Here is a 22,947-nt window from a genome sequence, read left to right on the forward strand (position 1 = left end):
GTTATATATAGTACAGAGCGGGAAGGAGGAGGGGTGGTTCACATCTCCCCACTGACAGCATTCTTTCCTGAAATCTGAAAATGCCTGGAAGATGGAGGTCACTTAAGGATTCAAGGATCAAATTGAGCTCCGTGGTTCTCCACCTTGCCTTGGGGAACTTAGATCCAACAGGAAATGGAAGGGGCTTCCTGATTGGAGGCTTAAGGAAATCTAGTTGGGAAATACCTTCTGAGTGAGGTTGAGAGCTCTGGTCTTTGTTACCAAAGCAAGGCCTTTGGTAGGTCATGTTGTTAGGATCTGCTGGATTTCTTCTGAGGTCATCTTTATGAATGTCTGCATATCCACTTAGGGAGGGCTAAAGTGACCCTCGCCAAATTTTCTTCTAGAGTGCGATGCAACATTTAGCTGCCAGGAGGAATCCTGGCTACAAGAGATGCTTACAAAATGAGCAATATAGAGGCTGACAGCATCCAAAAACATTCCTGCAAATCTATTTAGAAGGAAAATAGAAGGCCAGGTCAGCCTCTTGGGGAAAGTGGGGTGGGGGGACTCTGAGAGCTTTGGCTACAGCTGGCCACGAATCACGAGAGGAGACATTAGTGTCAAGAATTGGAAGCAGGAGCTGGATCTCCAGAGGACTCCACCCTGTGATGCAGAACGTGGGTAGTTTAGGGATGCTGATAATTCTTCACAGTCCAGTTCCCAGACTGAGAGACCTAAAAGGTCAGGGAGGTCACTAAAAAATGAATTTTCCTGAGTCTGCAGAAGACAGGCAGCTGAAGTTGAAGAACTAGCCACCTAGATCATCATTGCTGCTTCCACCTGCAGAGGTGGTGGTGGGAGCCCTTGGCTTAGGCGAGAGAAAATACGACGATTCTTATGGAACAGGTAACAGAATAGCGATGAGGGGACAACTGGGACAGAGCCAGAGATGGCAGCTCATGGTTTCAGATTGAGGAGCTAGTGCCTGGGCTTTGAACCTTCTTTATAATATGGCTAAGAGCCCCAGACCTCTCAGCCTGGCAAATCAAAACAAAAGACTTGTCTCTTCCCTAAGACTTGTCCATTTCATTGGAAGGTAACCCTCGTCCGTCCATTGGTGTAAAGTCCCAAATCTAGGAGTGATTTTTAAATTTTCCTCACCTCTCTCCCTGTCCGTGATATATCCAGATGTATCCGGAAATCCTCCCTGCTTTCCCTCCTGCTACTGCCCCGTGAGACTCCCTGGGTTCTCCCCTAGGCCATACCTTGGCCTCCCTGCGGGGCGCCCTTCGTCCATTCTAGCCACTGTGCGTCCCATCCCCACACCACTCATTGGCCACCTCCCCCACAGGCCATAGGCTGCACCCTAAGCACAGGGTTGACCTTGGCTTACAAAGGCCCTCGCCCATTGCCCTGGTCTTCCCTTGTACCACTTTTGCTGATGCTGCTTCATATCGGCTCTCTCTCTCACTCTCTCTCTTTCTCTCTCGTGCTTGGTGCTTGGCTAAGTCCTGATTTAGGCCCCATACACCTGCTAATTCCCCTACCTGGAATGCTATCTTCCTCCCCTTGGCCCCCTTTCCCCAGCCACTAATTCTATCCAGTCTGCCATTCAGACTTCAGCTCAGGCACCTGCGTCTCTTCCCCGACCTCTCAGTATGAACTAGCCACTCAGTCCCTCCTGTCCCATTACTCTGCAGTGACCTGGCTTTGCATGATGACTTGCCTGTTTCTGTCCCCAAGAACATGAGCTTCGTGAGAGCAGGGCCTGGCCACCAAAACGGTGCTGATCCAGAGGGCGATCACGTTATCTGTCTGTGGGTGAGGGGCCGAACCTGCCAGCACAGGGCACTGATGACCCGTGGAAGCAGGGGCCTGTCGCTAGTCCATGTCTCATTGGGACTTTCTCCTCCCACTGCTTTCCCGGGGTCTCATGCCCAGTCTCCGCTTCCCTTGCAGCCGTCCCTGCCAGCTCCCGTTCCCGTCGACAGTACAGCAGCACAGCCCGATGTCTTCCCAGAACCCCCCTGTCAGCGGGCCACTGCACTCCGTGTCCTTGCCACTGCCGCTTCCCATGACCCTGGCTGCTCCGCAGCCTCCACCGGCCGCCTCACCCAGCCAGCAGCTTGGTCCTGATGCCTTTGCCATCGTGGAGCGAGCCCAGCAGATGGTGGAGATCCTCACTGAGGAAAACCGGGTGCTTCACCAGGAACTTCAGGGTTACTACGACAATGCTGACAAGCTCCACAAGGTATGTGACCTTCGTAGGAGGCAGGAGAGGGAGATGGTTCTCTGGAGGGGACAGAATTTTTTTACCTGTTTATGGGGTGGTGGATGCACTGACGCAGTGACCAGCAGCAGCCCCTTTTGATGCCAGGCACTGTGCAGAGCTTTAGGGAGATAAAGAAATAGGATACAGGGCCTGCCTTAGAAGAACTTATAGTCCCAAAGTGGGCATGTCACCCAAGCTCCTACCTGCAGTAGAATGTTAGGCGCTTGCAGGAGGTATGGTAGGGGTGTGGCCTTGGGTCTGAGACCCACAGGTAAGTAGTATTTCCCCAGGTGGACGGTTGGAAGAGGGGGCGCTGAAGGGAACACAGAGGAGTGAGTTGGGAGAGACAGGTTTGTTTTGACATCCAGGAACCTCAATGATTGCTGTGTTGGTTTCATTAGCTGGTCTCTGCAGGAAGCAGCATGGTCCCAATTATTGCCCACCATCCATCCTTCTGTTTGGCATTTGTCAGGTGGGGAGATGCCATGCAATTCCAGCCCATGTCGGTGTCATGGGGACACCAGGGTGTGTGGCGGCCTTCGTTCGTAGAGCTTTATGCTGAGAGCCATGTAGGAAAGCCTCCAGCAAGGTGAACTGGCGTAGGCAGTGATTTCATGATGACCCACGCGTCAGCCTCTGAAATTCCTCTGGGAGAACAGAAGAGTGAAGGGGGCAAAGGCAATATAGGGTATTTTGGGGCAGCAGAGCCACAGGGCACTAGAGTTTCCTTTCTGGAAGCCAGGAGGCCTGTGTGGTAGGAGTGGTCTTATAAGAGTCTAAGTACCTGGCTCTGTCCTAGACAATCAGAGGCTTTTATAAAGAGAAAAGGTAGGAATAGAAACGCTGCCTGACTACAGGAGCATTGCCATTTGGTCCCAAGTGACAGTTAATGCTCCCGGCTAGCTGGCCAGTGGACTGTTCACCTCTTAGGTTAAGGTGTGGTCTTTTTGCTGGTCAGCATTTTGGAGCGGTCAGGGCCTCTGATTTCCTGGCACTGCATGGCTGGAAGCAGTGGGTTTGATGGTACAAATGTTCACAGACAGAATCTGCCCCAGCACGTTCGTGCAGAGCTTCCACCGAAAAGGTCTGCAGCTCTCTGGAGTCAAGACCAGACTTGGCTTAGAGAGTTCTGGATGCCTTCCCTGGAGGGAAAAAAAGAAATGAAAGCCAGAAACAAATGGGCTGCCCAAAGTTTGTGGCCTCACTCCCACCCTAGTCGTACCCCAGCAGCTGGGAAACCAGCACACTGTCTCGTGGCCTTGGCTGTAAGTCACTGCTCAGGCCCGAGCCTGCCTCGTATACCTCCCGGGGCAGCTTCCTTCTAGGCGCCATCTGAACTTTGGGAACTTTGAGAGGGAACTTTCCCAGTCCCTCCTGGGAAATAAGTAGACCTTTCTTCTCCCTAACAAAGCCCTGTGGCAGACCTGTCTTACCCACCTGAGCGCAGTTTGGTTCTGGGTCTTTCCCTGGCTGTCTTTGAATAGTTACGTGGAAGATGCAGAAATTGGGAGGTCTTGTTTTTCTTTCTTGACTTCTTTATTAACATGTACTTTTCACTGATCTGTTAAAACGTCTCCCTCTTGATTTCAGTGCACATGTCTGTTTTGAAAAACAAAATCAAATCTCCCAGGGACTCAGCTTCCCTGCACAGGGGATAATTCTTAAACATTGTGGCCAAAAGGATTTTGATGATTGAAAGAGGAAAAAATCAAAAGTTATTTCCCTTCTGGAACTCAAAACTCCTTCTGTCCCTTGAATATTATAAATGGTTCTATAATCATCACATCATTAACCAGTCATATATCAAACTGGACTTGTTAGTTTGAACACCCAGGTTTTGCTGGAGACTGCTGTATTAATCAGTAGTTCCCTGGCTGTTTGTTAACAACTTAGGAGCAAGAGACCCAAGGGCTGCATGGAGTCTGTGACTTAACATTTTGTGGCTTGTCCCTGAGGTGGGCCTTGCCCCAGGTCTTCCCGGCACATGGGATGCACGGCTTGGCTCATCTGTCAGCAAGTCTGGGGCGGGGACCATCGGATGAGATGATGACCTCACTTCTCGGTGAGGATGACCCTGCTTCAGGTGGAGACACGTACAGTGCCAGAGGATGTGGCCACCGAGTGCCAGCAATAACATCCAGTCTCAGATCCTCACGGTGTTGGGAGCCTTCGTGGAGATTCGTTGTAAGGGCAAAACCGGAAATAGATGAATTTTTACGACAGGCCCTAGCCAGGAACAGAGCAGGAAGGCATGACTAAACTGAGAGTGTGAGCATGCCAGAGCGCGGCCTAGAGAGGAAGACCCTGTTTCCAGAGAGGTGCAAGGTGGTGATTATCGCTGTTGGTGTTGGAATGACGGCTGAGGACCCCCAGAAAGAGAAGCTATTTGTAGGTTTTCCTTTTGGTCACTTATTTGCTCCTCTTTCCTCCCAGTTTCCCTGAAACCTAATTAATAGCTAAACCTAATTAGTGGGACCAGACGGTGGGCTGTTGGGAGGGTCGGTCTCAGAAGTCATCAAGGCACACATGGGCATTTGAAGGGATGGAGCCAGTATTGATGGTTCCCTGGGCTTGCTTGCGTCAAGACCCTGGTCTGTGGTCAGTGCAGCAGTGGTGGCTCTGATGGGGCCATCTGTGGCCGGTCTTTGTCCTGCAGGTCTCTGGGCTGTGCGCTTGAAGGGGCCCAGGGAAGATATCAGTATCTAGAACTTGGAATGGCTCAGGTTTTCTCCAGGCTTCCCACTCTGCTCCTAGTTCTGTTTCTGGAACAAGGGAGTGCTTCCCTGTGGGATTCCGTGGCCTATGCCACTTGGCCTGAAAGCCTCCTGACATCGGTTGGAAGGTAGGTGGGTGCCGTGGAGGCAAACCCAGGGCTGTCTTCACTGGGTTGTACTGGGACTCTGAACTGGCCTGGGAGGCTTGAGGGTGGGTGGGTTATATAAAAGCCAGCCTGTCCAGCCTTCCCCTCATCTCTAACGAACATCAGGGGGGGTTCACATGTTCCGGACATGAAGATATATGGTTCCTGTTCTGAAGGAGTGTACAATCAAATCATAGAGCTTTAGACTGAACATTCTTAAAATTCTCTGCCAGTTTCCCACCCCTTAGGGATCCTCGCTTCATGTCCTTGAAGGGAGATCATTCATCTTTTTCTTGAATGCCCAGAGGAGAGAAGCTCCCTACTGGGCATACTTCCAGAAAACATAGTTAGGAAAGTCTCCCCTTTGCTGAATCAAAATCTGCACCCCCTTGAACTTCCTACCTTGGCCATAGCTCTGTCCTCCCTAACCACACCAAAGGGGAGTAATGTCTCCATCATGACAGCTGGCACTTCCCACAGGAAGTACCTTGTTCTGAACTGAGACCCTTGGCCTTACTGGGCAGCTACAAGCATATCCCGGGTCCTGAGTTTTGGAAGAGTAAACCATGCCACTGTAGGGCTCCTACAATTTCCTAAGTGTGCAAAGGGAAATTCTTTGCGGAAGGGAGCGAATGCACAATCGGGTGTAGTTTATTAGTGCCTGAGTCTGTCTTTAAGAGTCCTACGTTTGAAGATTCATTCATTGATCTGTGTTTGTCAGGGACAGGGCACCGTTGTAGGCCCTGAGGGATGTTTCTACACTCAAGGGGTTGACAGATGGGAGATGTGACAGTCACATGCACAACAGAATTCCGGGCAGGTGAACGAAATCAACTCCAGAAAAGTTCCTGTGTCCTGTGGAGTTGAGGGAAGGCTTCCTGGTTGTCCTGGATGGGAAGCAGGAGCATCAGCCTCCTGGGGGATGCCTCAGGGTCTGTGCTGGCTTCCCTAGCACAAGGTGACACCCTTTGGCCCCCGAAGAGAACTGTCCATCCCTGAGACATGCCCATCTGTCTGAAAACAACGGCCATCATTTTTAGGTGAAATTAACATAGAAATGGTGGTACATTTTGGAGCTATCTCTTTGGAAAACAAAAATTAAAAGGAAGGAACATAATTTGTGGGAAGGGCTATGAACAGGAGTCAGGACATGTTGTTCTCTCTGCTGCCCTGTTACCAATAATTCATGGTATCTTTGGAAGAAACAGAAAGGCCTGTTGAAAGGAGGGGTCCCATGAAAGAACCAGCTCTGGTATGAGGAGACCTTTGGGAAGATCCCATGGTGGTTGGTGGCCACTCTGTGGAAGTCCCCATGATATCCAGCCTCCTCACTGGCCTCTTCCCAGATGTGTCTTCCTGGTTCCATTGTAACCTCTGGGGCACTGACCCCATCCTCTCTCCTTAAGTTTATGGCACTGCCGGCTTTCCATCTCGCTCATTGGCTCCTCTGTTGCACCTGCTGAGCAGTGTGGATATTCCACCCCCGCCCTCCATCCCCCCATTCCCTCCCCAACACCTCCCCCCACTTGCTCCATCCTGGGCTCTCTTTCATCTTTTGCTCATCTCCCTAAGTGGTCTCCGCTTTCTAATTTCAGCTGTCATCTGGACACAGCAACACAGTGACACAACCCCTCTCCCACTTCTGGTGGAACCCTGCTCCCCAGAAATGCTTGCCAGAGGCTCTGCAGGCACCTCAGACAGGGTGCCTCCGAACCCAGCCTGGTTTCCTGGCTCTGTGAAAGCTTCTTGTCACCTGTTTGGGCTGTCTCATCACTTAGTCTTCTAAGCGCCAAATGCTTGTGTGTGTGTTTGTTCATCCTTCTCCTTTACCATCCCGAGCACTCTCGAAGGTCTGTTGACTCATCAGCATCTTTACAGTTTGTTCTTTCAGTTGTGCTGGTTCCTGCCCTTGTCGCCTGTCATCAAGCTATTCATGTGAGCTTCTCACCTGGGCTCATTTCCTCTGGCTTCCTCTCCTACCCCCATGCACAACCTCTTCCTTCAGTGGTATCTCTTTAAAACCTTAGACAGGGTCCTGCTGCCCAGCTGCTTATAACCCTCCACCCTCCATAATCTACCTCCCATGCCCCTGAAGTCCTTCCTTTGGGCCGAGGTGCTTCCTAATGTCCCGCTCTCGTCCCTGGACTACCTCTAACATCAGAGACACACACTTTCTTTCATGGCCTTGTGCCGTGGCTCCTGCCCTTTCTTCTGGCAATGGCACTCTTTGGCCTTTCCTGCTTGGCAAAGTCCTGTTCATCCTTCAAGGCTTATTTTAAGTGACATTTTCTCTGAAATCTATCTCCCTTTTTTTTTTTATTCATGAGAGAGGCAGAGACATAGGCAGAGGGAGAAGCAGGCTCCCTGCAGAAAGCCTGATACAGGACTCCATCCCAGGACCCTGGGATCATGACCTGAACCAAAGGCAGATGCTTAATCACTGAGCCACCCAGGCATCCCCTGAAATCTTTTTTTTAGAGAAACCTCTTCTTACCCCTGCAAAGTGACTTTATCTCGACTGTATGCTCTGTGAGAGCATACAGAACTGCCACAGCCCTGACCATGTTGCTTGGAGAAGCACGTGTGCCTGGGTAGAGGCCAGTGCTAGACCGTGAGCTCCCCAAGACCAGAAATGATCTTACTTGTTTCTGTATCATTGGCACCCAGGCACATAGAAGACGTGCTGTAGATACCTGCTGTATCAGGATGTGTATTATTTCTAGGGATCTCAGCAGGGACTTTCTGATCTGAGCAGTTTGAGGTACAGGCAGTGAGGGAGCCTGGCTCCTGGTGGCATGGCTCTCCTGTGGACCAAGTGAAAACACAGTGCAGGTCTCGGTGTCCAGTGAGGGGTGTTAGTGCTTCAGCCCTCCCCACCTGCCCTCTGGTCCAACTCAGAGCAGCAGCGCATGGAGGTTCCATGCTCCTCTCCTACATTTATGCGATGCAAGAGTAAAATGAGAGTTGATGTCTACTTCAAAAAATGCACTACTATAGGAGACTCCTGCTAGAACAATTACAGCTACTTGTTGTATATTTAAATCTGCCAGAGATTAAAGGCATACATCTCTTGACTTAGTGAAAAATGAAAAAAGAACGATTTTCACTCCATATCTTTCAATTCGTTCATATAAAGAGGTTTTCTGTGATGCGTTTGTATGTAATTAGATACAAGTCTTTAGTCCTTATGTAGATAAGTTCATAGACAAAGGGCTAAAAATGCTGTGTACTGATGCCTCTTCTCGTGTGGGTTTTACATTCCTTGGGGGGTAGGGGGGAGGTCCCTGGAAGAGCAGTGCACTTGGAGTCTGGAAATGCGGGTTCTGCTTGTGGTCTTTTCATTGTTCTGTACATTAACATTTTCCCCTTTCCTAAAGTGAGAAGAATAATACTAGTTATAAATTGCCATACAAAATACAGGAGGTTGAAGTTAGGTTTAAATTCACCCCTCCCTGGTCCTTGTACTGAGAGACTTCTACTGGTAGCATCAGGTGGTCCAGCCAAACTTGAGAACCTGCTGTTTACAGGATCCTGATGTGGCCCTTAGCGGGCAGAAGGGTTGTGGAATCGACTCTGTGATGTGTAGACATGCAACATGGCCTTCACACCCGGAGTATCAGAGAGGCAGGCTAACAAATGCAATATGGGAGCATGCCAGGAATCTCACTTTCACGTCACTTCTTTCTTTCAGTTTGAAAAAGAACTTCAGAGAATTTCAGAAGCCTATGAGAGCCTGGTCAAGTCCACTACCAAGCGAGAATCACTGGACAAGGCGATGAGAAACAAACTGGAAGGCGAGATCCGGAGGCTTCATGATTTCAACAGAGACCTCCGAGGCACGTCCGGCCCCATCTGCATGCTCCCCACCCCAGACTCCCGTGTAGCTGTAGCCTGGCTTCGGGTTCACAGTGTGTCCAGTAGTCCTGGGAAGTCCAGCCACCTGGGGCAGGGGCGCTCAAAGAACAAGATTGTTCTTTTCTCCTTTGTGGGTTGCGGGTTGTGGGTTGCTGCCCTAGGCCCAAGAGGTGGCAACTTCTGTGCACGAGTTCCTGAAGGTGAGGGAGTATACGTGTGCAGCTCCTTCTCTGCTTTAAAAATACCTAATGATCTGCTTCAGATTTCCTCAGTAAAATAAAAATAAAAACATAACTTCAAAATCTTAAAAAAATAACAAAATAAAAGTACTTAGCCATAACTTTGCAAAGGAGATTGTGTGAAAACACCAATGTTGGATGCCCAACCCTTCCCACACCAGGCTGAGTCATTTGGTAGCACTTTGAAAGCCACCACTCAATACTTGCTGGATGTAGCATAGAAGATAGAGCTAGACAGTATCCCTCTTGGAGGGAAAAAAAAAATTCCCCAGTTGTGAAAAGAGTAGACATGTATAAATTCCTTGAAAGCTGGAAGCTACCTGCTGTAGGATCTTGGCAGTCTCCAACACACAGAATGATTAACCCATAACATTTTACTTGTCTTCCAGCGAGCCCAGGCACTTTTTGGTTGCCTTGTCTCAAACCAAGTGGTTTGAGCAAAGATAGAACTCAGTAGATAGAATCTTCATCCATTGGGTCCATTTTGCCTTTTTAAAAAAATTTTGGTTTTTACATAATTGTTATTTCTATTTTTTTGCTTCCCCACTACTGGCTAGACGTAGGACTGGTGGTTGGGGATAGACTAGGACTGGGTTTGAGGCCAAGGAGATATAGCCCCTTTTCAAGGACTTCCAAACAGTTTCCTGGCCTTCCAGGCAGAGATGCAGTTGTCAGATCCTGTGCTCAGCTGCCTCTTGCTGCTGACATTAGACTGCATGAAGGGACAGAATGTGCATCTGAAGACTTTTCTCTGGGTATTTTGGAAACTCTTTTCTCTCCCCATGAGTGATTCAGTTTGGGATTCCTGCCTTAGCATCTGCATACTCAGCTCTTGGCACCTATGTCATTTCTGGTTGGGATGGTGACTTAAATCCATATGCATTTCTTCATGACCATTTCTTTTCTGTTCACAGATCGCCTGGAGACTGCCAATAGGCAGCTGTCTAGCAGAGAATACGATGGGCATGAAGACAGAGCCACAGAGGGGCTTTACGCTTCCCAGAGTGAGTCTCCACATTCTCCAAATTGGTATTCTTAAAAAATGAGGGCCTGAGGAAAGAGTCGTGTTAATTTTAAGTAGGTTTTTAAGTAGGCTGTTTGCTCCTTGTTGGTTCATGTAGCATAGAAGCTGTTGGAGGGGGCCTAGGTCTGCCAGACACAAAGCCAAGGCTGATTTCTATTATTTCAGCAACGTTTATTCTGTCCTTCTGACCTATGGTTCCTCTCTAACATCCTCCAGGAAATAGCAACATCATAGTCTTTCCTGGCACTCACCACTTAGAGAGAGGGAAGGAGGCCCATGTTGGGATCTGGTCCTCCTGGCATGTTTTGTGCTCTTCAGATTGAGCAGTTCCGGACTGGCTGCCCCTAGCAGCATCAAGGTACCGAGAGTCTTATCATGCATCTCCATGTGTGGTGCTTGTTTCCAAAAGTCACTGAGCCCACTGCAGTCCAGAATAAAATGATCATTGGCACCCTGGACCTCTAGATATATTGGGAGAATATTTTATTCATCGAACCAGAGGCACATGATAGAAACAAATAGGTTTTGAGAAGCCATTGATCAGAGATTGAATCTCTGCAAACCCATTATAATCATAAATGTAAAAATCCTACTCTTTTCTTTTTTTTGAAGCTATTTAGAAAATTGAAGTTATTTCTGTATCAGCATTCTTTTTTTTTTTTTTAAAGGTTTATTTATTTATTCATGAGAGACACAGAGAGAAAGGCAGAGACACAGGCAGAGGGAGAAGCAGGCTCCTCGTGGGGAGTCCGATGTGGGACTCGATCCCAGGACCCTGGGATCACAACCCGAGCCAAAGGCAGAGGCTCAACCACTGAGCCACCTAGGTGCCCCCATATCAGCATTCTTAGCAACATTGTAGATCAAGAGCTCACAAACTAAAGATAGTTGGTTCCCACCACAGAAAGTCATGTGTTCAGACATGACTGAACTCGTACAATGCCATGCCTCGTACAATGGTGGTATTCTGACGCTTGGCTCCTGAGTACAGCCATATGTTTTCAAGGCTGGGAAATAATCAGTTAAATTTTCTAATTTCCAATACTGTTTGGTTGGGTTTGAGCTCCTTTGGTTCCCCCAAATTTATTCATGGTAGCACTCTAGTTATTGGTCTCAGTTTCGTGTTTTAAATTCTGTTTTGGCAAATGGACACTGATACTTCAAGGGATTTTGCGGCAGACTCCTTGAGTGTCTTACAGTAGATGACTTGGCCTATGTTCAGATTTACATAAACAGCTGTATCAGTGTCTTGAATTGTTAGCTTTCCTAACAGAGTTTTTCTCTTCTTGTGGGTGCAGTCGATCTACCATCTCATCTGAGCTTTCATTCAAAAGAAGAGTCATCTGTACTCTTTGCATTTAGGATTTTAAAATATGGCTTTTGGATGACCATGTGCCTGGGTAGAGGAAGTGTCCTGCTGGTACTCTACCTTCTTGTCAAGGGATATTATTTTGTCATTTAGTTCAGGTCAAAATGGAAAAGCCAGTTAGTTTCATCTGAGGGGCATTGGCTGTAGCCTCCTAGCCCAGACTCTGCTAATGGAATATTAAGATTTGGTGTTGTGTGAGTTGAGAAATGTTCCTGAAAACTTTAACCTTCTGGCAGAAACCCAAAACATCAATAATGAAGGCAAAGAGGGCCTTCCAGTTTTACAGGGAATGATTTGTTCTGTGCAAACATGCTTCACTGTTCCAAAGGCATAAACAAGAGAGTCCAGAGGCATTTTTCAACCTTTTAAAGGTATCTCAGTGTCAATGTGTAATATAGTTGAATCTAGGCAGGGTATATGAAGCAGGTTTGCTACCAGTGATATCTAACAAACTTTTCAATACCTAGTCTTTACAGGATAGTTGTGCCTTCATCACAACTTTGTAATTATTTGCATAGCTCTTCCTTTCCTGGTGTGGCAAGAGATGGACTTGAGATGTTATTTCTAATTTGCAGATAGGATTTTTTTCTTAGTGAATTGTAAGAACTCTTTTTATATGAAAGAAATGAACATGTTCTCTATTGTATATGTTGCAGGTATTTTCTTCAGTTTTCTTTTTAATCTTTGATTATAATGTTCTTTATGTTATAGAAGATATTTTTAAGTAACCATATTTATGCCTCCTAGGCTTTATATCATGCTTAGAAATGCTTATCATTCTCCAGGATTGTAAAAATACTCACCTATGTTTTCTTCAAATGTGTTTATGATTTCACTGTCCACAAGGTGTATATTTTTGAAGCTAATTTGGGAGGCACAGTAGAAGAGAAACTTACGAGGGACTACTTAGAGGTAAGGAGACAGGTTAACAGATATTTTGGTATCTAGACAAGAGGAGTAGAGGGTCCTCACCTAAGACAGAAGTAGTGATGGCAAGTAGGGGACAGAGAAGTAAGTGACAAAATTAGCAGGACTCAGTGACCAGTTGAATAATGGCAGTGAGAGAGCCAGAGAAAGGGGTGTGACTGAGCAACTGGATAGATGATCACCCTTTACCAAAAAACAGGAAGAGAAGCAGGTTGGGGTTAGCTAACAAGTAAAGGTTTGGGTATGTTGAGTCATCTCTCGCTCTAGCCTGTAGCTAAGTGAACAGGTATAACAGTAGATGCAGACATACCTAGAAGGCTGGTGATGGGCAGTGTCCTCTGTCAGGTTTTGGTGTGACAGAAGGGTAGGCTGGAATTACCATCTCTCTTCGTCATTAATGTGTCCCATTTCTGTATTCTTTTAGAAACTCTATTATTAAAAGACTTTTTAAGTGCTTAGTAATAATAGTTATAAACATTGTGCACTCAAAAGGAACCATCCTTTTCAAGTGAATCTTTTGAGATTCTAGCCCTTGGGTAAGAGAAATAAAGACTGCTGACCAAACAGTGGTAACTCCTCTGGATAACACAAGCCAAGGAGCTAAGGCTAAGTTGTGAAGGCCAGAACAAACACGTTGGCCAATGGAAAAATTAGAGGGAAGGAGAAAGTAGAGACTGGCTCATTTGGACTTCTTGTTAGGCGTTCATGTTGAATCTAGGAGTCCAGGGCCAAGAAGACCCAAGGAAATCTTGTAGTACAGTTGGCCAGTAGGGCTTTTGTAAAGCTCTCTCAGATAACGAAGGGCCCATCACTAAATATCCCTGTTGCCCAGATTAGTTTGCCTTTGAAGACACTCAAGGCTCTTAAGTTGGAGCCCAACAAAGACCTTTGTAGATTGCTGGTGTGCTTACTACTTAGCTCTACAGGTTGAAATGAACACTAAACCGGATGATTATTCTGACCCCCTTTGGTCATGAAATTTGTCTGTATTAATAATCGCACTGAATGAAGTCTTTAGGAGTTTGATGACTGTGAGGAGTTGTTTTTCTCTATCACCTCATGGTGTTGCATCACTCGCTTTGGAGGAATTCAGTTTTATTTGTTTTCTGGATTTGTGTGTTTATTTTTCTGAATATTTTTGTAACTGAACTGCTCCTGAAAAACAGGACATCTAGACAATCCTTATTTTGTCTGTCTGTGTGAAACTGGGGCTTCTTTGTCCTTTAACATCTTTTACCTTGCTGAAATCCCTGGTTTTCCCATTTGTTTGTTTTGCACCTATGCGCTTGTGCACATTCTCACATGCACACGCACACACACACACACACACAAAGCAGAGGTGGGCCATTGGCCACCAAAGGCAGTGTCCTGGGAATGTCTGTCGTCATTCTTAGCTCTGTCTTCTCAGTTTCTTTCTGAAAACTGATAACTCTGCAGAATTCCCATGCCCTTCGGCCAAAAAGCCAAAAATAAAATATTAGATACAGGGAAACTAGACTGGTAGAGATTATCTTATCACGTTCTCGAGTTGAGTGGGAGCTGATTAGCTGTGGCATATGTGTGTGATTCCAGGATAAAACCAGCCATGTTTGGGGCACCTGGGTGGCTCAGTGGTTTAGTGTCTGCTTTTGGCTCGTCCTGATCCTGGGGTCCTGGGATCGAGTTCTGCATCAGGCTCCCTGCAGGGAGCCTGCTTTTCCCTCTGCCTATGTCTCTGCCTCTCTTTCTGTGTCTCTCATGAAAATATAAATAAAATCTTTTAAAAAACCCAATCAGCCATGTTCCACAATGTGCAAGAACTTGTCTCCATCTCTTTGGGGTTCTTGAGGCCTCATAGGCTCATCATATTTGGTTAAACCTTAGTCTATGTAAGTTAGATTCTAGCTGTTAAATGTGTTCCTCTCTTACAAAAAAAAAAAAAAGATGTTTTGGACATTCCGTTATTTGTCTAAGTTTTTGAATAATGGGTGAATAAGTCAGAACCATATGGATATGATTTCTCCTGTATTTCTCACAGAGTTGGAAATTAACACCAAAAACTGTCTGTGACCAACTTATTTTAAGAATGACAGTGATTTGCCATGTTCCGTGCATCTTGTAATCATCATCTTTCTCTTGAATCCTGTTTGAGGCACTGATTTTCTGTCCCTTGTAGAATATAAAAGAGACTAATGTAATTTCCTGGAAGAACTCCCATCTAGTGTTGGTGATTCCCAGAAGGGCTTGTGTGAAACACAAGACAGAAGTTACAGTGACATAAACATTGGTTCCATTGACCCACATGGAGCATCAGGAGATTGTTCTGAATCCTCACTGGGTTTCATTACATCCCGTTGTAGGTTTCCATCAGGCTTCATTAGGAAGGACAGGTTAGATGTTGTCACGTATGGATGCTTGGTTTTCCCCTCCTCTGGGCCTGCTGGTGCTTATAGCTTCTCCCAACTTGGAGCAGAGCCCACTGCAGTGCTTGTTCCATCTGCATTCCATATGGGTGGGATTTATTTGCACAGATGCCCTCCTCTAGATGGGAGAACTGTAGACATTCTTTACCAGTAACCACAGTACCCATCCCCAACCCTCACTGAAAGCCCTTGAATCTTTCCATGCACCTGCCACTCAATAAATGTGTATTAAGGGAGTGAATGAAAGTGGAAAAACCCTCATAACAATAAGGCTGGAAATTCTCTTTCTACATCATCAGTATCAAAATATACTCTTTAGCTCAATATCTCCCAGTCATATTTAGAGATAACTGGGTTATCTTCAGTTACTTGAAGACATGAGGCAAATTAGTAAAAGAACTGTCAGAATAGAAGACACTTACAAATGCTCAGGGGGCACCAGGGAGACTCAGTCAGTTGGGCATCAGACTCTTGGTTTTGGCCCAGGTCGTAATCTCGGGGTTTTGAGGTTCAGCCCTGTGTTAGGCTCCATGCTCAGTGTGTAATCTGCTTGAGATTCTCTTCCTTTACCTCCTCTCCCTCTGCCCCTCTCCCTGCTCCTGCATGCGCATGTGCTGTCTCTCAACTAAATAAATAAAATCCTTTAAAAAAATGCCCAGATTCCCTTTTTGGCTTCAACTCTCCCTCCTTCCTTTTTTGGTATATAGGAAGCTTCCTTTTTTGGTATATATAGGAAGCTATCCTGGTAAGGGAAACCTTTTACTAGTAAGGACAGAATTTAATAGTATTTTTTAATAGTATTTTTCCTGAAAGTTGGTATTAATACAGTTGACTTTGGTTTCCTTGACTCCTTCTCTTTGACTCCACTGTGGTTGTATTGAGGATGCAAGTTGGTTGTGGTATATGAAGATTTTCATAGCAACCGGCCAGGTGCTCACATTGACCAATCCGTACACCATTCCAGACACCCCAGATGAGAGCCTAGGCAAAGGGAAGGGACCATGAAGCCTGCCAAGGCAGTATCATTTAAGTAGAGAAAATTTTCTTGCCCTAAATTAACTGACTTTCTTTATAGACAACCCCTATGTTTAATAGGACTGTGCAGTCCTAAATATCAAGGTTTTGTTAGGCATAGGCTTAAGCAAATAATTTCGGATCAGTTGCTACATCTTCTAAATCCTAGTCTCTCACTAATATACTCAGTGACTTGAAGACAGTTCCTTCATGTCCCTATACCTCCATTTTTTCTAAAGAAATAGAATAAACCTGATTCAACCAACAGGGCTCTGAGGGATAAGCAGTGCTGGAAAGGCAAAGACTTTATAAAATGCATTTATTCTGTAAGGCTGCTTCCTACCTCCTTGCATCCTCCCTCCATCTACCTCAGCACCCACCTTCTCTGCCACGGCCTGACAGTTTTTGGGGTGGGGAAATGGGCCATGTTCCTGAAGAATGCCTGCATGGCTCACCGAGCCTTGCTGAATTTGGAAAGCAGAGCAGGTGCATGCTGAAACCACTTGATCAACCTTGACAGGCAGCGCTGAGAAACTTCAAACCCCCAACAATCAGATGCACACTCAGGCTGCAGGGCATCTGTTTATGTTCAATCAAATCTCCCCAAGTGTGAAAATTAACATTATTAAATTTAGGCTGATTTTCTGTGCTTCAAGAACCAGAGCTGATTGAAGAACTGTCTCTTGATTGTGCGTTGACAGTGGTTTCTAACAACTGAACATGAGTTATGATTGTCATATTGTTGGTCTTAAACTTTTTGTTGCTTGGCATTCCTCTTAGGGGATTGAAAAATCAAATGCCTTTGACTTTATTAGGGTCCACATTTCTTTAACTAATTCCTGGATGGATGGATGGATGGATGGATGGATGGATGGATGGAGTAAGCCCAAAATGAAAAACATGCTAAAGTCTATTTGTATTTCATGTAAAGTCAGGAAACTCTCATTTTCCCTGACTGTTCAGAACCAAGAAATCCAGGATTCTAGGTCTCAGCTCACATCAAATGGCAATTGCCAGGGAAGTCTTCCTGAGAATAAAGTGAAGTCTTTTATATCCTCCTCCTACTCCTGGTACTCTCCCCCTTGTAAATGCTCATCACAGTTGTACATAAATAACTGTTTGGATGGTCATGTTCTGTCTTTCCTTCCTAAACCATACGCAGCATGAGGGTTGGGGCCCCATCTCTCTTCACCGTTGCAGTCTTAGATCTTTGTACTTCCAGAACCTGGTACAGCGCTTGGCCCTTAGAGTCATTAAATAAATATTTGTTGGGTAGTCAATAAAATAACGATGATATTTAACCAAAGATATTGGCTGTCCACTCTGAGCTAGCCGTGTTCTAGGCCACAGGTGGTGAATAATTTTAGGCTTGGGGGCCATACCTACTCCAGTCTGTCCCTGTGGCCTGGAAGCTGCTCTAGATGCTCTATAAGCAGGTGAGCATGGCTGAGTTCTAGGGAAACTTGATTTACAGAATCAAGAATCAGGCTGTGGGATTTGGTCTGGAGGCCATGATGTGCTGACCTCTGTGCCAGGTACTAGTCAAGGAAGGAGAGAAAAAACAGGAACCTCAGTAAAAGGAGGGTGGAAAAGAAAGACCTCCTGAAGTAGTTCCTAGATCTCGCTCTATGAATTGCCCAAATTTGTAAACCAAGATATAACTGTCAATGTCTTTCCTGGGAGTCATATTTTACTTGATCCCTAATCTGGTGAGCATGATGATCATCATTTTAGATAAACGGAGACATGTAGGAATGCAGTCACTGGGTTTAGCTACCAGTGAGGATCCAGAATTTGCTAATGATGGGTATACAGCTGGGCAGGATCAGCCTGTGGGTGATGGTGGGGAAACAACCGCTGGAATACTGAGGTCTTAGTACCAGTACCAGGAGTTTCTTAGTACCAGAAACTCCTGTCATAAGCAGCCTTCTGTGAGATGAAGGCTGCAGATTATGGAGAGGACCTTGAAGGTCACAAATATGGTCACCAGCAGTGCATGTATGCTCTGAACCAGAGCTCATTAAACAGCCATCTGAGGGGCACCTGGGTGGCTCAGTGGTTGAGTGTCTGCTGTTGGCTCAGGTTGTGATCCTGGGGTCCTGGGATCAAGTCCTGCATCAGGTTCCCTGCATGGAGCCTGCTTCTCCCTGTGCCTGTCTTTGCCTCTCTGTCTCTCATGAATAAATAAAACCTTTTTAAAAAAGCCATCTGATTGCCACTGTGAACGACAATGTTGTCAGAGGCTGTTGAGCTGATGGTTAAAAGTTTATCCTTAAGTGTAGCTGTGATTTGCTCCCTTGTATCTGTTCTTCAGGTCATGGTTCAGGCCAGCTTGGCTGTGGTCATCAAAGAACAGTAACAGCTGCCAACATTAATTGAACACTTTGTATATGCCAGGCACTCTGCTAGTCTCTGTAGGTACATGATGTCTTTTAGTCCTTCAACCTGTGAGTTCAGTATTACAGGTATTTTACAGACAAGGACCTGAGGCCCAGGAAGGCTGAGTGGCCAGTCCATGGCCATACAAGGTGATGAGTGGAGTAGACAGGTTTTGAATACAGGTCGTTCTGAGTGTGGAGCCCAAACTTGTATTGAGCAGGTGTGGGGAAGCCCTTCTTGTGTATCAGGAGGCACAAAGAGGTTGTAATGTCAGCCGTGGCAGTGGTGGACTCCCAGTGATTTTAGAACTCGTTTAGTGTAGCCTGCATGTTTAACTAATGAAGAAACTGCAGCAAGAATGATCCAGTAGTTTCCCCAAGGCCCCATAGGTGTTTAATGGCTAAACCATGATGAGAATTGAAACTTCCTTATTTTTTTTTCTTCCTCTCTCTAAAGGTAATCTCTTTTGACTCTAGAGGTGATGAAAGATTTCACATTTTTAAAAAAGATTTTATTTATTCATGAGAGACACACAGAGAGAGGCAGAGACACAGGCAGAGGGAGAAGCAGGCTCCCTGTGGGGAGCCTGATGCGGGACTCGATCCCAGGACCCCGGAATCATGACCTGAGCTGAAGGCAGACGCTCAACCACTGAGCTACTACCCAGGTGCCCAAAGATTTCACATTTTTATCTCAAGAAGAATCTGGGATAGTAGGAGGATGTAAATAATCCCTTGCCAGAAGTGTTATTTGGTTGCAAATTACTAAGCCCAGCACTGTGACTTAATAAAAGTAATAATAATAATGATAATAATAATAATAATGTCTTTGGGTCTTCTCAAGTGAGTTCTAACTACTGGAATTAACATTCTGTGCTTCTGACTTCTACACATCTATCTTTGAACCCTGGCCAATTATAACAGAAGGCTTTGTTGGATAATCCAGTATCTCTCTTCAAATACAAAAACAAAAAATTGTTGAGACCAGAATAGAGCTTAGAGTCTTAAAAAAAAAGTTCTCTCAAAATATCTATGAAATTAAACTTTTTGTTCTTGAGATGATGAAAAATAAAAAATAAGCAGAGTACAATGAGTAATTCTGTGGTGCAGTTCCTTTACAATTCGTTTATGAAACTATTTTTGGTTCACAAATTGTAGTGAGAGCATACAGCTGGATCTTCATGGAATCAGAGAACTTTGAGGGGACAAAGTGTTTGTTTTAAGTCCAGAAAATTTGGTCTTAGACCATTAAAAATAAGCTTGCATCTGTTACTAATTTTCTTTTTGCTTACAAAGACTGTGGTTTGGTAGAAAGAAGAGAAAGAAAAGGATCAGTTCAAAGCAAGTTACAAAAATGACAATGAGAGGTGTTGCCGAAGTCGAAGGAGGCAGAAAATATAGCTGCAGACAACACATTTCTTTGTCCTCGATCAGCCCTAGAAGGAACCACTTGTTGCCCAGGGTAAAACAGCTTCCCCGGCATAAATGTCTCCTTGGGCCAGGCGCTGGTGTTAAACCTTATCTGCCATCCAAAGGACCCATTTGAAAATCATAGCTTTCTATACATACATATTCTTTTTTTCCTCCTTAAAGATTTTATTTATTTGACCGATTGAGAAGAGAGCACAAGCAGGGGGGAGGGCAGGCAGAGGGAGAGGGAGAAGCAGGGAGCCTGACTCAGGGCTTAATCCTGGGACCTGAGATCATGACCTGCCTGAGCAGCTGCTTAATCAGCTGAGCCACCCAGGTGCCCCACTATGTATATATATTCTAATAATGCCTTAATGAATGTCTTAATCAAAACAGATAGAAGTATATACTGTGTACCTATATACATAATAAAATTTATACACTTCACATATGCAGTATGAGGAAACGTAGCAACCACCACAATCAAGGTAAAGCACAGGTGGATTCTGGGGCCTTTTCCTTGCCTCTGTCCCTGTGTCTGCTTACTCACTCTCCGGGTCTTCACATCACTGCCCCCTGTATCATGTCCAGGTCTTATGGTGGTTTTCTACACAGGGAGCCACACTATCTGGTAGGCCTTTCTTCCTGGTGCCTGGAAGTAGAAGTGTCTGTGGTTCATCTTTATATATTAAGAAAAAATAAAAACAAAAAATAGGCTTCTGTTCTCTGATGGTTATAGAAAGCTTGGTTTATAATTGATTCACAAATATGTGTACAGTCGAAACCAAGTGCCCCGTACCTCCTATATTTATGTGGTGCTATTCATTGCCTAATTCGTTATTTTGCTGTCAGCAGTGACAGGGAAGTAGCAGTACATTTTTATTTCAAGTAAAAACAATAATAAAAGTTGAAGACTGAACCATACCTTTGGAAGCTGAGTGAATGCATGGATGTCTACTCAGTCAAGCAAGTTAGTAAGCTGCATAGGTCATAAATTTGAGTAGGTTCCAAAAAACCCCACACCCATCAATTATACCTGAATCACGTAAGTACAGTTTCCAGCACTAAAATGCAACATGAAGACCAAATCAGAGAAAATTGTGTTTTAAGAGATTATGTTGTATTCAAGAGAACGTATTTATAGAAAATTAAATTGAAGAGAACTACTGGTATTCAAATATTTTCTACCACATCATAGCTAAGGTAGCTTGCTTTTGGTGCTACAAATTCCCTTTGAGGCCTGGACATTAAAGAGCAACAGATAACTTATATAAAATATAAGTTGTATGTTTTATATAACAACCTATATATTCTGTTGTATAACAAAAATAGATATTAAGACCAAAATGTATTATTTTTGTTCATTAAATGAATAGAAAATTTTCTGGTTAGGTTTTGTCGCTTTCTGGTGATAAGGACCTGAAAACTAGCATTTTAAACTTTTATTTTAAAGACTGAGTTAGAATTTGATATGTGTCAGTAACATCTTCTTCCTCAATAACCTGCCACAGCTTCTGACCCGTGAAATACTCCTGTTGTCTTAGATTCTTACCATCCTACAAAGGTAGTGTGAAGTACGCTCAGTAGGAAGAGTCAGACAGGTAGGCGTGGGCCACTGTCCGTGAAATACAAGGCAGAGGATGGTAAGGACTCGTTGGACAACTCCCTCCACCTGGCGCCCCCTCGACAAAATGTCTGGGCTCTCCTTTGTAGGAGAGATCTGCTTTATGGAAGCAATCAGAAAAGCCTCAGGCAGCGAGTAACCTTCAGGGTGGGCCTTGAACACTAATTAGTATTTTAGAGTCATTGTGTTGCCATAGTACTGTGTAAAAGGGACACTCTCTTTTCCTTTTAAATTGAAAGTAAATTCTAATTTTTTAAAAAGATTTTATTTATTCATGAGAGGCAGAGAGAGAGAGAGGCAGAGACACAGGCAGAGGGAGAAACAGGCTCCTCACGGGGAGCCCGATGTGAGACTCGATCCCAGGACCCTTGGTAAAGTTGGCAGTAGCTGGACTCTCCCAGCCCCCCAGTTACATTGGGCTCAGGGAAAAACTCCTCAAAAACCTGTTATATCAGGAAAGGCCTAGAAATTGATACCTACTTAGGAAGAGCCAGGTCACAGCTTTGTTTGCTCACCAACTGCAGCCGTAAGTTGGAGTGCTGAATTAAAAATGAGCAGGGCAGCACACGGTGCTATGAAACCACACCCCCACACACCCCGCCCCTGCCATGGATTCCATCCTTGGAATTCCTCAACAGAGGTTGCTAGGGCCCACCATGCCATGGTTCAGCCAGCAGTCAAGCTTGGCAGAATAAAATTCTGTTGTAAAGCTCAAGACACGGTGTCCAAGGCATCGTAAGCCCCCAGTAATATGTCTGCTCTTGCTGTTTTTTATAGAATGTCTGGTACGTGCCAAGCGCCACAGTAGGTATTTCACAGTGAGCTGCTCTAAAGCTCACATCAGTCATGCAGAGGACATCTCACTAGTTCCATCTGAGGAGATGGAGTCCGGCACATCTCATGTGTCCAAGGTGAAACCACTGTGCGAAAGTGCCAGAATCAAACCAGGTCGGCCTGGCTACGAAGCTGTGCCACTGCTGTGGTTTCCAGAATAAACAGTATAGGAGCAGACATCCTCTGTGTAAATGGGACCAGAGCCATTGGCTAAACAACCCCCTGCTCCACGCATTTCAGGGTAATTCATATCCACTGAGTAAACAGACCATTCTGGGCAAGAGTTCTCTTGTGTCAACTTGCCTGTTCTAGGAATTCTCAGTATATACATTGGAGCCCAACCAAAAATTCAGTGTGAGGCTGGTCTTTCTTGAGATATCCCAAGGGGCTTAGCTAATAATAAGCTGAAGGGACCTTCTTACGCAGTGGTTTTGCCCATGGGACTCTTCCCTTGGCATCTCCTAAGAGATGGCCTTTAATCTAGAATGGCTCTGACATACCTCCGACCTGTGTCTCCAGGGTCACAGGCCCCCCACCCCCCCATCCACAGGCTCACTGCCTTGATGGCCTCTCCTCCCTCACATGGTAGCTTGAATTAGATGTCCTCTCTGAGCTCTCATGGCACCTGTGTGAGTGTATTAGAGAAGCTTGTCCCATTGCCTTCGCCTGTGTCCTTGTTCTCTTCCTGCCTAAGAGTAGAACACCACAACCGACTCATCATCTTGCAGCTCCAGAATTGATCAGACTTTTAGAAACA

The 22,947-nt window shown here is 45.5% G+C and overlaps 1 protein-coding gene and 1 long non-coding RNA gene across 12 annotated transcripts in view; one reads left to right on the plus strand and one right to left on the minus strand.

Moving 5' to 3' along the window:
* Nucleotides 1-22,618, minus strand: LOC144295080 (uncharacterized). 3 transcript variants are annotated; one of them, XR_013362480.1, is made up of 4 exons: nucleotides 21,837-22,617; nucleotides 20,283-20,384; nucleotides 2,458-3,396; nucleotides 1-2,274 (listed from the first exon to the last, which is right to left on the minus strand). It is a non-coding gene; the product is annotated as an uncharacterized LOC144295080 (long non-coding RNA). The 3 variants fall into 3 exon arrangements; XR_013362479.1 differs by having other exon boundaries at nucleotides 1-3,396; nucleotides 21,837-22,618; XR_013362481.1 differs by lacking the exons at nucleotides 1-2,274; nucleotides 2,458-3,396 and adding an exon at nucleotides 15,742-15,911 and having other exon boundaries at nucleotides 21,837-22,615.
* Nucleotides 1-22,947, plus strand: part of AMOTL1 (angiomotin like 1) — a 146,468-nt gene that overhangs the window by 95,611 nt on the left and 27,910 nt on the right. For all 9 annotated transcript variants that reach the window (XM_077867488.1, XM_077867495.1, XM_077867487.1 and 6 more), the window contains 3 exons: nucleotides 1,942-2,233; nucleotides 8,806-8,950; nucleotides 10,123-10,212. In XM_077867488.1, the coding sequence (XP_077723614.1) occupies nucleotides 1,942-2,233; nucleotides 8,806-8,950; nucleotides 10,123-10,212 (527 nt within the window). The remainder of the gene's footprint in view (nucleotides 1-1,941; nucleotides 2,234-8,805; nucleotides 8,951-10,122; nucleotides 10,213-22,947) is intronic.

Source organism: Canis aureus, chromosome 23, assembly GCF_053574225.1.
Source record: "Canis aureus isolate CA01 chromosome 23, VMU_Caureus_v.1.0, whole genome shotgun sequence".
In the NCBI taxonomy this organism is placed as follows: Eukaryota; Metazoa; Chordata; class Mammalia; order Carnivora; family Canidae; genus Canis; species Canis aureus.